A 15705-nucleotide genomic window follows, 5' to 3' on the forward strand; every position below is an offset into this window, starting at 1 on the left:
TCTCCTTGGCTTGGTAGAATGACATCATGTAGTAGGTGCCCCATGGGGGCCAAGTGGCACAGCATCCCCATCCACCTGACCTAGGCACTGCACATGCTCCCTTTGTGTGAGCTGTGCACCCACCTCTTGTAGCTGAGTCATGATTCTGCTGGCATCTCAGTGGGAGGGATTTACCCCTGCACCAGCTGGCTTCAAGGACCAGCTGCAAACACTGTGGAGGACCAGCTGTGCCAGAGTGGGACTTATTTCAGTGGGGCTGTGGTGCCTGCTGAGTCTCAGCATTGAGTGTGTACCTGGTGGAAGAGGTTGGGTGGTGCTTCAAAATGGTCTGAAGCTGTCCACTGGTGTGCTGGCTCTGTGGCCTCCCAGGAGGTACAGGCCAAGATGACCCTCCCCTGCACCCTGCCTGTGGCCAACTGGCCTGAGGCCTACCTGCAGATGGCTACTACTTGTGCTGGGCTTGGAAGTGCCCAGGAGAGGCCAAGTTGTGAAATGAGGCCTGCTGCTAGTGCCTGGCCTGGGGGCACTTGGCGAGAGATACATGGCACATTGAGGTCAGATGCCATGTTTATTTTAGGGAAGTCTGAAGCATGAACCAAGACAGACCATTTGTATGGAAAAGCCACTGGAAATGGCTTGGGTTAGGCTCCAAAACTGGATGGGGTGGGGTCTCAGAGAATCACCAGGGCAGGATAAACAGTGTTAGCCAGGTTGATGGAAACTTAGATATGGCACCCTCTGGTGGCTCAGTGAAGGCAGGGCCTAGAAAAGGAACAATGGCCTCTGCCAGCACTTCTGTCTGGGAGAAAGTTGCCCCTGCAGCTCTTGCCCCCATGTCAAGATTACTCCTTGTATGTCCCTGGTGCCCCAGCACTGGAACTCAGAGTGAGCAAGTCCGAGGAAGTCGGGGTACAGGCCCTTTAGGAGGTACTTGGGACTCCAGCAGGCCTCCTTACTGAATGATAGTTGTTCTGTAGCTTAGTTATAATCTTGATGTGGTTGTGGGAGGATCTGAGCACCACATTTACCTAGCCACCATCTTGACAAGAACCCCTGATCTCTTTTCTCACCTATTAAAAATTTTCCTATCTATTTAAAAATTCTTACATTTTCAACAATTATCTTTTGGCTTTAGATGCGTGTCTTGTAAACAGCATGTTAATGAATTTCGCTCTTTACTTAACCTGAAAACCTGACCTATTCAGCTTTATTCTAATATGTAAAAGATGGCTCCTATGTTGGGCCTCTTCTGCTGTTGTTTTGTCTAAACTAAGTTTCATGCTGTTTCTTTATACATTCTCCCCTTCAAAAATTTCTTTTACTTTAAAGTCCTACATTTAATTTCTAATCTGGAGATTATGCATACATTTTAAATCACTGTAACATACCAAATTTTGACCTGTAATGTGCTCCCTTGTATAATGCATGCCCAAGTTTTTGGCTCAAACTTTCAGGAAAAAAGTCTTTCATTATAGTTTTTTAATTCAACTATTTATTTATTTATTGATATTTAGAAACAAAACTGATTATTGTATTCTAGGGTACCTTTTTGCATACTGATGTCATTATTGGTTTCTAGAGTTACATTTTTAATGCATAAGCATAAATAAAAGAATAAAAAATTTATATAGATATGGAGTTAGTACTACACATGTATAATGCGCATGCTTATTTCTCCCTCAAAAATTTGGGCAAAAACGTGCATCATACATGGCAAAACACAGTATATTTTTAATCAACATCAAGAATAAAAGTATCTACATCATTAACCTGAATGAGATTTCAGCAAGTCTTTACTTTCCATTCTCTTGCCTCTTATATTCTGTTAACTTCTCATGGCCATACATAGAGCCTATGACTAAAAATTGCTAGGCCCCAAATTCCATGTAATGGCCACCTAGGTATATGTTCATATAGCTACTAGTGCTGGTCCTGGGGTCACTTAGCAAGAGGTATGGGGCACTCTGAGGCCAGATGCTGCTAGTTTGGGGTTTGTGATCCATTGAGAAATTTAGGGTATGTGCTCGGCATGAGCCAAGGCAAGTTGTTTGTACAGAAAAGCCACTCGAAATGGTGCAAGTGAGCCTGCATGTAAGGTGACATAAAGTCTCAAGAGAATCACAAGGGTCAGGTGAACAGTACTAGTCTGATTGATAGTGACTCAGATGTGGTGCCCACCTACTGGCTCTATAGGGGGAAAGCTCAACAAAGGAACAGAGGCCTGTGCAAGCACCTATATAAAGGAAAAAGCTGCTCCATCAACCCTTGCCCTCAATCCAGACTATTCAGTTCCTGCCTATATGTCCCTGGAGCCTTCTGAGTTGCTGCCTCAATACTGGAGCTCAGAGCAAGTCTGAGTAAGATTGTGTGCAGGCCCTTTAAGAGGAAGGCCTGGGTTTCCAGAAGCCCTCCTTCTCACTCAACCACAAACCCTCCTGTTTTTTTAAATGTTTTTTTATTTAATTAGTGTTCAAGTATAGTTTTCCAGCCCCCACTCCCACCCCAGCCCACCCCCCCCCGTGCTTCCCACCTCCCTCCCATTTCCACCCCCCTTAGTTGTTCTCCATGTGTCCTTTATACTAGTTTCTGTGAATCCTTCCCCTTTTCCCCTGAAATTCTCTCCCCTCTTCCCTCTGGTCCCTGTCAGCCTCTTCTGAATTTCAGTGTCTTTGGTCATATTTTGCTTGCTTGTTTGTTTTGTTGTTTAGGTTCCTGTTAAAGTTGAGGTCATATGGTATTTGTCTTTCATCGCCTGGCTTATTTCACTCAGCATAATGCTTTCTAGTTCCATCCATGATGTTGCAAAGGGTAGGAGCTCCTTCTTTCTTTCTGCTGCATAGAATTCCATTGTGTAAATGTCCATAGCTTTTCATCCATTCATTTACTGATGGGCATTTAGGTTGCCTCCAACTCTTGGCTATTGTAAATTGTGCTGCAGTGAACATTGGTGTACACAGGTTCTTTTGGATTGGTGTTTCAGGGTTCTTAGGATACAATCCCAGCAGAGGAATTGCTGGGTCAAAAGGCAAGTCCATTTTTAGTTTTCTGAGAAAATTCCATACTGCTTTCCATAGTGGTTGTACCAGTCTTCAATCCCACCAACAGTGGACCAGAGTCCCCTTTTCCCCACAACCTCTCCAACATTTGTAGTTTGTTGCTTTGTTTATGATGGCCATTCTGACCAGTGTAAAGTGGTATCTCATTGTGGTTTTAATTTGCATCTCTCTGATAGCTAGTGATATTGAACATTCTTTCATGTGTCTCTGGATCCTCTGTATGTCCTCCTTGGTGAAGTGTCTGTTCAAGTCCTTTGCCCATTTTTTAACTGGGTTGCTTGTCTTCTTAGAGTGGAGTTGAGTTAGTTCTTTATATATTTTCGGGATTTAACCTTTGTCTGAGGTATCACTGGCAAATATGTTTTCCCAAAGAGTTGGTTCTCTTTTTATCTTAATAGTTTTCTTTAGCTGTGCAGAAGCTTTTTATTTTGATGAGATCCCATTTGTTTATTCTTTCCTTTATATTCCTTGCTTAGGGGACATATCAGTAAAAATGTTGCTGCGTGAAATATCTGAGATTTTCCTGCCAATGTTCTCCTCTAGGACTTTAATGGTGTCACAGCTATGTTTAAGTCTTTTATCCACCTTGAATTTGTTTTGTTGTATGGTGTAAGTTGGTGCTCAAGTTTCATTTTTTTTTTGCACATAGCTGTCCAGTTCTCCCAGCACCATTTGTTGAAGAGGCTCCATTTTATGTTACTGCCCCCTTTGTAGAAGATTAGTTGATCATAGAGACTTGGGTTTATTTCTGGGCTCTCTGTTCTGTTCCATTGGTCTATGTGCCTGTTTTTACACCAATACCAGGCTGTTTTGATTACAGTGGCCTCGTAATACAGTTTGATGTCAGGTATTGTGATCCCTCCTACTTTGTTCTTCTTTCTCAAAATGCAGCTGCTGTTCGGGGTTGTTTATGGTTCCATATAAATTTTCCCTCCTGGTTTTTATAGCCAGATGTTGTGAAGACTTCTCTTCCCAGCACTGGAACTGTGGGCTGGGGAAGCCGGTATGGGGTTAGGAACCCTCGCTCCTGAGGGGGGACCTCTGCAGCAAAGATAACCCTCCCAATTTTTAACTGCCACACATTAGTGTGGCACCCAGCTGTTCCGAATTTCTACCCCTCCTACCAGGTTCAATGTGTTTTTTTCTTTATATCCATAGTTAGGACTGCTATTCAGCTATATTTCAGGAGCTTCTGAATGATGGTTGTTCTGTAGAATGAGAGTACAGTGAGTACTCTCACTATAAATGCTTATACTAAAAAAGAACAAAGATCTTAAGTCAAAAAACTAACTTTACACTTTAAGGAACAAGAATGACAATATAACTAGCCTCAAAGCCAGCAAAAGGAAGGAAATAAAAGAAAGATTAGAGCAGAAATGAACAAAAGAGAAAATAGAAAAACAAGACAGAAAATCAACAAAACCTAGAGTTGGTTCTTGAAAAAGATCTTCAAAATTAACACACCATAGGAGAAAAGTAGAGAAGACTCAAATAACTAAAGTCATAAATGAAAGTGGGATCATTACTGTTTTTATAAAAATAAAAAGGACTACAAGAGAGTATTATGAACAGCTGTATGCTAACAAATTGGATGATCTAGATGATATGTATAAATTCCTAGAAACACACAACCTAGTAAGACTGAGTCATAAATAAGTAGAAAATATGAATAGACATATAACTAATAAAGGAGACTGAATCGGTAGTCAAAATCCTCCCAAAGAAGAAAAGCCCAGGACCGCATGGTTTCACTGGTGAATTTTACCAAACATATAAAGAATGAGCCCCAACCCTCCTCAAAATCTTCCAAAAAACTAAACAGGGAACACTTCTAAACTCCTCCCATCAGTTCAACATTACCCTGACACCAAAGCCAAACAAAAACACTACAAGAAAACTACAGACCAATACTGCTGATAAATATGACATAAAAATCCTCAATAAAATACTAGCAATACAATTTCAACAGCATATTAAAAGTATTATACACCATGACAAAGTGGGATTTATTTCTAAAACCCAAGGATAGTTCAACAGAGATGTAGATCAATGTAATATACCACATTAACAGAAAGAAGGAATAAAAATACACGGTCATCTCACTAGGTGAAGAAAAATATTTTTTAAAAATCCAACATCTTTCATGATAAAAATATTCAATAATCTAAGAACAGAAGGAAACTCCCCAACACACTAAAGGCCATATATTAAAAGCCCAAAGCTAATATCATACTTGATGATGAAAGCATTTTTTCTAAGATCAGAAAAAAGACAAGGATGCTCACATTTGCCATTACTACTCAATGTAGTACTGGAAGTCCCAGCCAGAGAAACAAAGCAAGATAAAGAGATAAAAATGAATCCAAATTGGAAAAATTACCTCTGTTCACTGGTAATATAATCTTACATGTATAAAACCTTAAATTGTTAAACATACACAAAAAAACCCTGTTAACTAATAAGAAATTCAGCAAAGTTGTAAATAAAAAATGAGACAAAAATCAGGTGCTTTCCTATAAACTAAAAATGAACAATCAAAAAAAGAAATTCAGAAATGAATTCCATTTACAACAGCATCAAGAAGAGTTCCTAGGAATACACCCAAGAGGCAGAGACTTCTGAAAACTACCTAAGTCTTCTTTACTAAAAACTACAGAAGTCTATATTGAAAACTGCAACATGTACCTGAAAGAATTAAAAAGACACCATTAATTGGAATGAAATCCTGTGTTCATGGATTAGAAGACTCAACACTTTTAAGATCTCAATACTACCCAAAGCAATCTATAGATTCAGTATAATCTCAAAATCTCAAAAGCAAATTTTTAAGAAACAGAAAAAGCCATCCTAAAAATCATATGGAATCTCAAGAGAACACCCAATTATACAAAAAATATTAAAAAATAAGAACAAAGTCGGAAGTCTCACACTTCTTTTTTTAAACATTTTATTTATTTATTTTTAGAGGAGAAGGGAAGGCGAGAGGGAGAGAAATAACAATGTATGGTTGCCTCTCATGGGTACCCTGCTGGGAACTGGCCTGCAAGCCAAGCATGTGCCCTCATTGGGAATCAAAGTGTGATCCTTTGGTTCGCAGGCCCATGCTCAATCCACTGAGCTACACCAGCAAGGGGGGAAGTTTCACACTGCTTGATTTCAAAACTTGCTATAAAGCTATAGTAAGCAAAACAGTGTGGTACTGGCAATAAGATAAACATAGATCAATAGAAGAAGACAGAAAGCCCAGAGAGAAAGCTTCATGTATCATCAGATCAAATGATTTTTGACAATGGTACCAAAACTACTCAATGTGGAAAAGAAGAGTCTTTTCAACAAATCATGCTGAAAAAACTGGATATCCACATGCAAAAGAATGAAGTTGGACCCTTACTTAACACAATATACAAAAACTAACTCAAATGGATCAAAGATAGAAACTAAGAGCTAAGTCTCTTAGAAGAAAACATAGACCAAAAGCTTTACAACACTGGATTTGGCAATTTCTTGTATGACACCAAAGGCACAAGTAACAAAAGAAAACATAGACAAGAAAATTAAAAAAGAACTTCTGGTCAAGATGCGGCATAAGTAAACATGGCTCACTTCCTCACACAACCACAGCAAAATTATGACTAAAATATAGAACAACCATCATTCAGAATGGTTAGAAATCAAATTGAATAGAAGTCTGACAACTGCAGAATTAAGGAAATCACATGCATCCAGACTCATAGGAGGGACAGAGGCACAGAATGGGTTGGTCCCAAACCCAGGTGTGGTGGATAAAAATTTGGGAGGGAAATCTCAGGAGCAAGGAGTCTTAGCCACACATGAGGCCCCACGGCCCAGGGTTCCATTGCCAGGAAGATAAGATCCCATAAATACTGGCTGTAAAAACCAGCACAACAGAGTTGATCGAAGACAATACTAGAGTCCCAAGCAGCTCCTCTTATAGAACCCACACAAGAACTTACTCAGACTCACTCCCTCTGAGCTCCAGCACTGGGGCAGCAGCTAGAAAGGCACCAGTGGCATATATGGAGGAACTTAAGTGTCTGGTGTCAAGGAAGGAGCTGGGGGACAGCTTTTCCTTAGAAAGAAAGACGAACAGAGGCCATTTTTCCTTTTCTGAGGCTTTCCCCCACAAATCCACAGAGCCAGCATGCAGGTGCCACACCTCAGATTCCATCAACCTGACTAACACTGTTGTCCCACCCTGAAGATCCCCTGAGACTTCCTCCCACCCAATTTACAGACCCACCCAAATTGTTAACCATGACTTTTCCTTATGAATGGCTGGTCTTGGCTCATGCTTCTCCATTTTCTGAACAGTATCAAATAAGCAACAGCTGGCCACAGTAAGCTCCCAGCCCCCATACTTCTTGCTAAGTATCCCCAGGCCCAGTACTGAAAGCAGCCAGTCTATATTTATACCCTGCACACCCAGGAAATCCCAGAGCCTTTGAACCCCCTGGACAGCTACAGACCATGTCAGAGCATTATCAACCTCTCCTAACACAGCTGATCCTCCACAGAAGGCAGAGGTTGGTGGTCAGTGGTCACAGTCAGTCCTTGCAGCTGACTACACTTAGTATATCCCTCCCATTGACCTGCCAACAGAATTAAGGCTCAACTACAAGAGAAAGTTCTACTGTGCCCACATGAAAGGCACACCTGAAGTACCCAGCTTGGGTGACAGAGGAGGCTGTGCCACTGGAACCTACAGGACACCCACTACATTAGGCCACACTACCAAGACAGGGTGTCATAGTAGCTCTACCAAATAAAAAGTAACAAACACAGGGAGGCTGCCAAAACAAGGAGACCAAGAAACATGGCCCAAATAAAAGAACAAATCAAAACTCCAGAAGTGAATCAGATGAAATGAAGATAAGCAATCTATCAGATGCAGAGTTCAAAACACTGGTTATTAGGATGCTCAAGGAAATTAGGGAGGACCTGAACAGCATAAAAAAGATCCAATCAAAAATGAAGGATATATTAACTGAAATAAAGAACAATTTACAGAGGAATAACAGTAAAGTGAACAAGAACAAAATCAATGATTTGGAATGTATGAAAGCAAAAAAAAAATCAGAACAAGAAGAAGAAAAAAGAAATAAAAAAATGAGGATAGTGTTAGCAGGCTCTAAGACAACTTCAAGACATCCAACATTTGCATCATAGGAGTGCCAGAAGGAGGAGAGAGTAAGCAAGAAATTGGAAATCTATTTGAAAAAATGATGAAAGAAAACTTTCCTAATTTGACGAAGGAAATAGACATACAAATTCAGTCCCAAAGAAGATGAGCCCAAAGATGCCCTTAGCAAGACACATCATAATTAAAATCTGAAAGGTTAAAGATAAAAAGAGAATCTTAAAAGCAGCAAGAGAAAAGCAGTTACTGTAGTTACCTACAGGGGAGTTCCCATAAGACTGTCAGCTAATTTCTCAAAACTAACTTTGTGGGCTAGAAGGGATGGGCAAGAAATATTCCATGTCATGAAAAGCAGGAACCTACAGCCAACATTGCTCTACCTAGCAATGATATCATTTATAATTGAATTCAAAGAGCAGATGAAGAGCTTCTCCAGCAAGAAAAAATTAAAGGAGTTCATCATTACCAAACCATTATTATACAAAATGTTAAAGGGACCTATTTAAGCCCTGGCTGGTGTAGCTCAGTGGACTGAGCACAGGCCTGAGAACCAAAGGTCACTGGTTCAGTTCCCAGTCAAGGCACATGCCTGGGTTGCAAGTCAGACCCCTGTGGCATGGTCATGAGAGGCAACTACACATTGATGTTTGTCTCCCTCTCTTTCTCCTTCCCTTCCCCTGTCTCTAAAAATAAGTAAAATCTTTAAAAGAAAAGGGGCAGGACCTATTTAAGAAAAAGAAGATCAAAACTATGAACAATAAAATGGCAAGAAATATATATCAACAATTTAATCTAAAAAAACTAAGCAAATAAGAAAAACAGAGACAGAATCACGGATACAGATAGCGTTTTGATGGTTGCCGATGGGAGGATGGTGTAGGGGAATGGGTGAAGAGATGAGGGGATTAAGGAGTATAAATAGGTAGTTATAGAATAGCCATCAGATTTAAAGTACAATATAGGGAACAGAATAACCAAAGAATTTATACACATGACCCATGCACATGAACAATTATGTGAGGATTGCCTGAGGGAGTGAGGGGTGCTGGGTGGAGAGTGCAAAGGGGGAAAATTTGGGACAATTGTAATAGAACACTCAGAAATATAATTAAAAATAGAAAACACAGACAAATTGGACCTCATGAAAATTAAAAACTTCTGTGCACCAAAGCCAACTATCCATTGAGTAAAAAGGCAACCCCCAGAATTGGAGAGAATATCTGTAATCCACATGCTTGGTAAGGGATTCATATCTAGAATATATAAAGAGAACTCCTACAACTAGACAAAAAAATTTAAAAAACTGGCAAAGCACCTAAAATGACATTTCTCTAAAGAAGATATTGGCCATTCACAAATGGCAAATAGGGACATGAAAAGATATTCAACATCACTAGCCTTTAGGGAAATGCAAATCAAAACCACAGGGATATCACTACCCATTTAGGATAACTATTATCAAAAAGCAACAAAAAAAGAAAAAATGTTGACAAGGATGTGGAAAGATCTGGAAAAACCAACAGTGCACCTTTTGTGCACTGTTGGTGGGAATGAAAAAGGATGCAGCTACTATGGAAAGCAGTATCGTGGTTTCCTCAAAAAATTAAAAATAGAAATATCATATAATCTAGCAATTCCATCTCTGGGCATATATCTAAAAGAATCAAAAAGAGAGCCGTGGCTGGTGTAGCTCAGTGGATTGAGCGTGGGCCTGCAAACCAGACAATCGCAGTTCGATTCCCAGTCAGGGCACATGCCTGGGTTGCAAGCCAGTTCCCAGCAGGGGACACATGAGAGGCAACCATATATTGATATCTCTCTCCCTCTCTCCTTCCCTTCCCCTCTAAAGATAAATAAAATCTTTTTTAAAAAAGAGACTCAAACAGATATCTGTACACCCATGTTCATAGCAGCACTATTCATAAAAGCCAAAATGGATGAATGTGGAGGGCATTATGCTCATGAAATAAGTCTTACATGAATGGACAAATATCACATGATTCCACTTATATGCAGCAACTAGAGTTGTCAAATTCAAAGAGCCAGATAGTAGGATGGAGGCTTCCAGGAGCTTGAGGAGTGGGAATGAGGAAATACTGTTTGATGGATATAAAGCCTCACCTGGGGAACATGAAAAAAGTTCTGTGGTGATGGTTGCAAAACAATGTAAATGTGCTAATGCTACAAAACTTTACATGATTAAAATAGTAAAGCAGCTGGCCAATGGAAGTTTACATTTTTACAAAACTTACAAAACTCAACACCAAAAAAACAAACAACCCAATTTTAAAAAATGGGCAAAAGTCCTGAATACACACCTCTCCAAAGAGGACATACAGATGACTAATAAGACACATAAAAAGATGCTCGATGTCACTATTAATCAGAGAACTACAAATTAAAACCACAATGAGATACCTGTCAGAATGGCTATCATCAATAAATCAACAAACAAGTGCTGCCAAGGATGTGGAGAAAGGGGAACCCTTTTTGCTCTTTTGGTGGGAATGCAGACTGGTGCAGCCACTGTGGAAAGCAGTATGTAGATACCTCAAAAACTTAAAAATGGATGGGCCTTTTGACCCAGTGATCCCACTTCTGAGAATATATCCAAAGGAACCCAAAGCACTAACTCAAAAGAACATAAGCACCTTTATATTCATTGCAGCATTATTTACAATCACCAAGGTATAGAAGCAGCCCAAGTGTCCATTAGCTGATGAGTGGATAAAACAACTACGAGACATTTACACAATGGGATACTACTTGGCTGTAAAAAAAGAAAAAAAAATGTACCCTTTAGGACAATATGGATGGACCTGGAGAACATTATGCTAAGTGAGATAAGCCAGTCAGAGAAAGACAAATACCATGTGATTTCACTCAGATGTGAACAAACTGAACTAACAAGGAAAATGGGACAGACTCATAGATGGAGACCCAGATGACAGCTCATGGAGGCAGAAAGGTGAGGGGGTGAAGGGATTGAGCAAAAAGGAAAAAGGATTCATGGACATGGACAACAGTGTGGAGATTTTGGGGAAGAGGGATGTATAAGGTAATGGAAAAAATACAATAAAGATTAAATCAAAATAAAATAAATTTAAAAAATAATAAACATTAAAAATAGATAGGAGACAGAGCCTGGAAACAGACCAATGCATATGTGAGACCATTCAAATTAACATAGAAAACATGGACTCTCCAATAAATGAAGCAGAGATAACCAATAAGTCTTAAGGAAAAAAATGAAATGGCTCCCCACTCACTGTCAGCATCAAGTCCAGGCAGAATAAAGAAAGTGAGTGCAAAAAACATACTCTAAAATTTCAAGAACTAAAACCAATGAGTTATCTTAATGACCTCAGAGTAGACACAGTCTTATTCTTAAAATAAGACACAAAAAGCACAAACCTTAAAGGAAAAGAATGATAGATTCAACTGTTACAGGACACAGCATATGAGACTGGGCTACTGTTGCTGGCCAGAGACTATTGTGTCCTGGTTGCCAAGCAACACCTACCAAAATCAGGTAGCAGCTAAGAATGAAGGGCCAGAGGGGAAATAAAGGCTGGGCCTTCACCACTGAAATCTAACAAAGAACTTAATTCAGAAGGCTAAAAGCAAAGGTGGATTTTTCTTACCTATTTACCCAGGAATTCTGAGCCTGGTCTAATGAGGCTGCCAGGCATTCTGAATAACACAAGTAAACTATGATAGTGCAGCAGAGAAGCCACTGAAAGTCTATGTGTTTCACCCCTACTAGCTGGTAAAAGGCAAATCCTGACACTGTCTGTGTATTCATCCCAACGCCTAGAAAGGAGAAGGTGTGGCAGTCTACAGTGCCCCCCCCCCAAAAAAAAAGCCCATAAACAAGTTTGGTTAACTGCCTACCTCCTGTACAAAAGGAGCAAACAGTCTGAAGCAAGATAAGGATTCGGGGCTAACAGACCCCACCAATACCTATGTTTAGGGGGTCACAGTCCCACAGAAAGCTGGTATCACCTTAACCTGTCAATCAACATGTAACTCTCTCACTCTATCCTGCCAACTATGTGAGTCCTCAGAACAAAGGACTCCTGCTCTTCTCTTGGCTTTTGGCTCTCTTGTTGTTAGAGGAAATTGGCAGTTATTTTAAAACATAGCACAATACCCAGGAATGACTTGTTTATGGCCTGTTTTTTTCATTTGCTTCTTGCTTGCCTCTGCCCACCAGAGATAACAATTGCCCCTGTGTGCTAGAGATAACATTTTGATTCTTGCTTCTGTAAGCTGCTTCTTACTTTTCAGCCAGAAGTAACGATCTAAGTGACAGACTGCCCCTCACCCTATGTAAGTAATTGCTCCCTGCTGATCGGGGCCCAGAATTTGGAGACTCCCTCCTCTGGGTCTGCATGCATAATAAAGGTTCCACTTCTCTTCCTCTAGTGTTTGGTCTGAGTCTTTCCCGTAACACTGTCACACAGTGGGGGCCCCTGGCCACCCCTTTCTGGCCAACCAGCCTCTGGCCACCTGGGTGCTGCCACCCTTGCTTTTGCTCTCCCATTTACTAATAAACTTTGCTTGCAGGCTAATAGGCTTGCTGACCTGTAATTCTTTACTACATCAGCGAGAAGAACCAAGGTTTCTCCAGTAATACAACTACATTAAACTTGCAAACTTCAGTTAACCAAAAGATCCCATAAAGAGTAGGGAAAAAAATCTGGGAGACTTCCCAATACATATAACCAAAGGATTATAGGATAGAATCCTTATATTATTATTATTATTATTATACATTGTAATATAATATTATTGCAATATAACATCCTATATTATATCCAAAATATAAAGAATACCTACAAATCGGTACAAAAATAAAACAAACTGAGAACAAAGCAAAAGGCCTGAAAGTTTCATAGAAGTGAAACTTCTAAGATCCATAGAAGCAAATGATCCATAAACACATGAAAAGGTGTTCAACTTCATTAGGAAACGTAAATTTAAAGCCACAACAAAACACCATTTCATAATTACCATTATGCAGGCAATAATTAAATATATCAACTGTTGACAAGAATATGAAGCAAAGCAGAAGTGATACCCACAGCTAGTGGGAGAGTAACTGGTATAACCACTTGGAAAAACAGTTTGGCATCATCACCGGTTAAGATAGAAATCATGTATCCTTTATGGCAAGCAATTCAGCTGCAAGATAACTACTCTAAAGTCTTACATATGCACTGAAAGATATGTGTAAGAACAGGCACAGCTGTGTTGTTTTTAAGAGCAAAATACTAGAAACACCAGAATCAATAAACTATGGTATTATTCTACTTAGATAAAGTACCAAAACAAGCCAAAAGAAACAAAATATTTTCAGGAATATATGTGTATTTGGTAAAAATGCAAAGAAAAGCAAGAAATTTTGGATAGTGGGTCACGCTAAGGGGGGAGAGGAAAATGTAATCGGGATGAGATATCTAAGAAGTCTTCCAGAGTACTACTTTGTTTCTTTATTCTTTAAGATGTATATGCAAGTTTTATGAAACAATATGTAAGGCAACGAGTACTTAAAAATAAATTTGAAAACATAGCCTATAAGTTCATTAAACTACCCAATAGTTTATGTCTTTCATATTCCATTTCAGCTTTCTAATAAGTACTTTTAAAAATATTAAAAGTCTCTATTACTCAGATGGGGTTATCTTCCAAAGGTTCATTTCTAAGTGAGTTATTTTAAACATCAGAACAAATCTGTCCATAAAAATGCTGGATTCCCAGTTAGTCCCCAAAGTTAAAGAATTATGAAGCATAGCTGAAATTACATCACCTCGTGCCATCTTCACACCCTTCCTCGCATTCATTTTACAAAATGGGGAAACCAAATCTCCGCTGAGTTCTGTAACCTGGTCAAGGTGAAGCAGTTAGGAAGCTGAATCTGTCTCAAGCTCCATCTAGTACTCCCAAGTCCTGGCCTCTCCTTGCACTACTCTTATCAGGCCAAAAGTTTTTAGAAATATCTTTTATTCTTCTAGATAAACACTTGATAAGTAACCAACATCAAACTAACAACCAGGAGGAAAAGGATTAGCGGTCAACCCCACCGGCCACGGTCCTAGAACATTTCTGCGGAGTCTAGGCGGTCGCGGTAGTTTCGGGAGGCCGTCCCACGTGGCCGCCTCACCCACGGAGCCAAAGGAGCAAAGCAAGAGGTTGTGATCCAGGCCTCGGGTATACCACCCCGGAAAACGGGTTCCGGGTCCCGGCCCCCCGAGCGGTAGTTGGGCCTCGCGTGAGCGTTCGCTCCAGTGGGCGGTCCGGGGTCTCAGAAGGGAGGACCAGCCTGGGATCCCGAAGACCGGGTCTCCCTAGGCTCTCACTGCATTTCCCCAGCCGGCCCCGCGTACCCGCGTGCAGTGCGGACAGTAGCTCTTGCTGAAAATCATCACTCGGTTGCCCTCGATGAGGCCCAGGAGACGGCGCCGTAGCTTCTCGCGGGCCTCGGAGGACTGGTGACTGGTTCCAGGGGAAGACAGGCGGCCCCGGCGCACGGGCAGCGACATGGGCACGCCCTGGACACGTCCAGGCGGCGGTTGAGGACAGCGCCCACCTTCACCCGCCCCGTCGACGTCAGTGTCCGTGACCACGGCGGCAGCGTCCGGGCCTTAAAGTCCCTCCCGGCTGGGTGGGACCTGGACTGGAACGAAAGGCCGATACTCCAACTCCAACGGAGCGCCCAAGGCTGAGTTTGGAAGGAGAAACCTCAAAACACCGCCCACGATCCCCACCTGCTGCAAATCCTCCGACCACCACTCGCCCCGCCCCCCCTCCCCCCGCCGCTGACCCGCGCCCCCCGCCCCCCGCGCGCTGCTTTGTCACGTGGTGCCTCCTCACCCCCAGCTCACAAGAATAGGCTGTGGCGCTGGAGTCACTTACTTTTCCGGAATGGTTGGGTGCAAACCCGCTTACCTTCGTGCTGCAAACCCTCGTTATTGCGACTTTGTGAGCACACCTCGGAACAACCCAGCGTCTGCGATGCCAACCAGAGATGCCCTCTGTGGAGGACTTCACACGCCTTGTAATACATAACAATCACCCCAAACTCTAGTAAAAAATATTTTTGATGTGTCATGACCATCATTCCAGATATCTCTACAAGCATTAAACACATAGAAGTACGAAGAGAGAGATACTTTTCTAGTATAAGGTCACGCTAATTTAAAGTAAAATGTAAATTAAATTTTAAGAAAACAAGCTAAACTGTAACTCAGAATTATTTATTCAGACTTTTCCAGAGAATCGAATATTTTCTCAAAGGTCTCTTTTAAAAATTATTATAAACACTGAAATTGAGGTAATTTTTAATTTATTTTTAATCACAGTTTACACTCAATACTATTTTGTATTAGCTTCAAGTGTGCAAGATAGTGGAAATGTTGGAAACTCAGTCCTTCTTTCCCACACAGTAAATAATTAAAGCTCAGCAAGTCAGTATTCAAGGAGAGTTTA

General features: G+C 40.9%; 1 protein-coding gene across 5 annotated transcripts in view; it reads right to left on the reverse strand.

Moving 5' to 3' along the window:
- Positions 1 to 15246, reverse strand: part of TXNRD3 (thioredoxin reductase 3) — an 85530-nt gene extending 70284 nt beyond the window's left edge. For 4 of the 5 annotated variants that reach the window (XM_037034031.1, XM_037034029.1, XM_037034030.1 and 1 more), the window contains exon 1: positions 14604 to 14859. In XM_037034031.1, the coding sequence (XP_036889926.1) occupies positions 14604 to 14759 (156 nt within the window). In that variant the 5' untranslated portion in view covers positions 14760 to 14859. Of the gene's footprint in view, positions 1 to 14603; positions 14860 to 15132 lie in introns of those variants that run through there. The other variant, XM_037034032.1, reaches the window with a different exon arrangement.
- Positions 15247 to 15705: the final 459 nt, after the last annotated feature.

This window comes from Sturnira hondurensis, unplaced genomic scaffold, assembly GCF_014824575.4.
Source record: "Sturnira hondurensis isolate 20B ecotype Veracruz unplaced genomic scaffold, ASM1482457v3 Scaffold0021971, whole genome shotgun sequence".
Classification (NCBI taxonomy): domain Eukaryota; kingdom Metazoa; phylum Chordata; class Mammalia; order Chiroptera; family Phyllostomidae; genus Sturnira; species Sturnira hondurensis.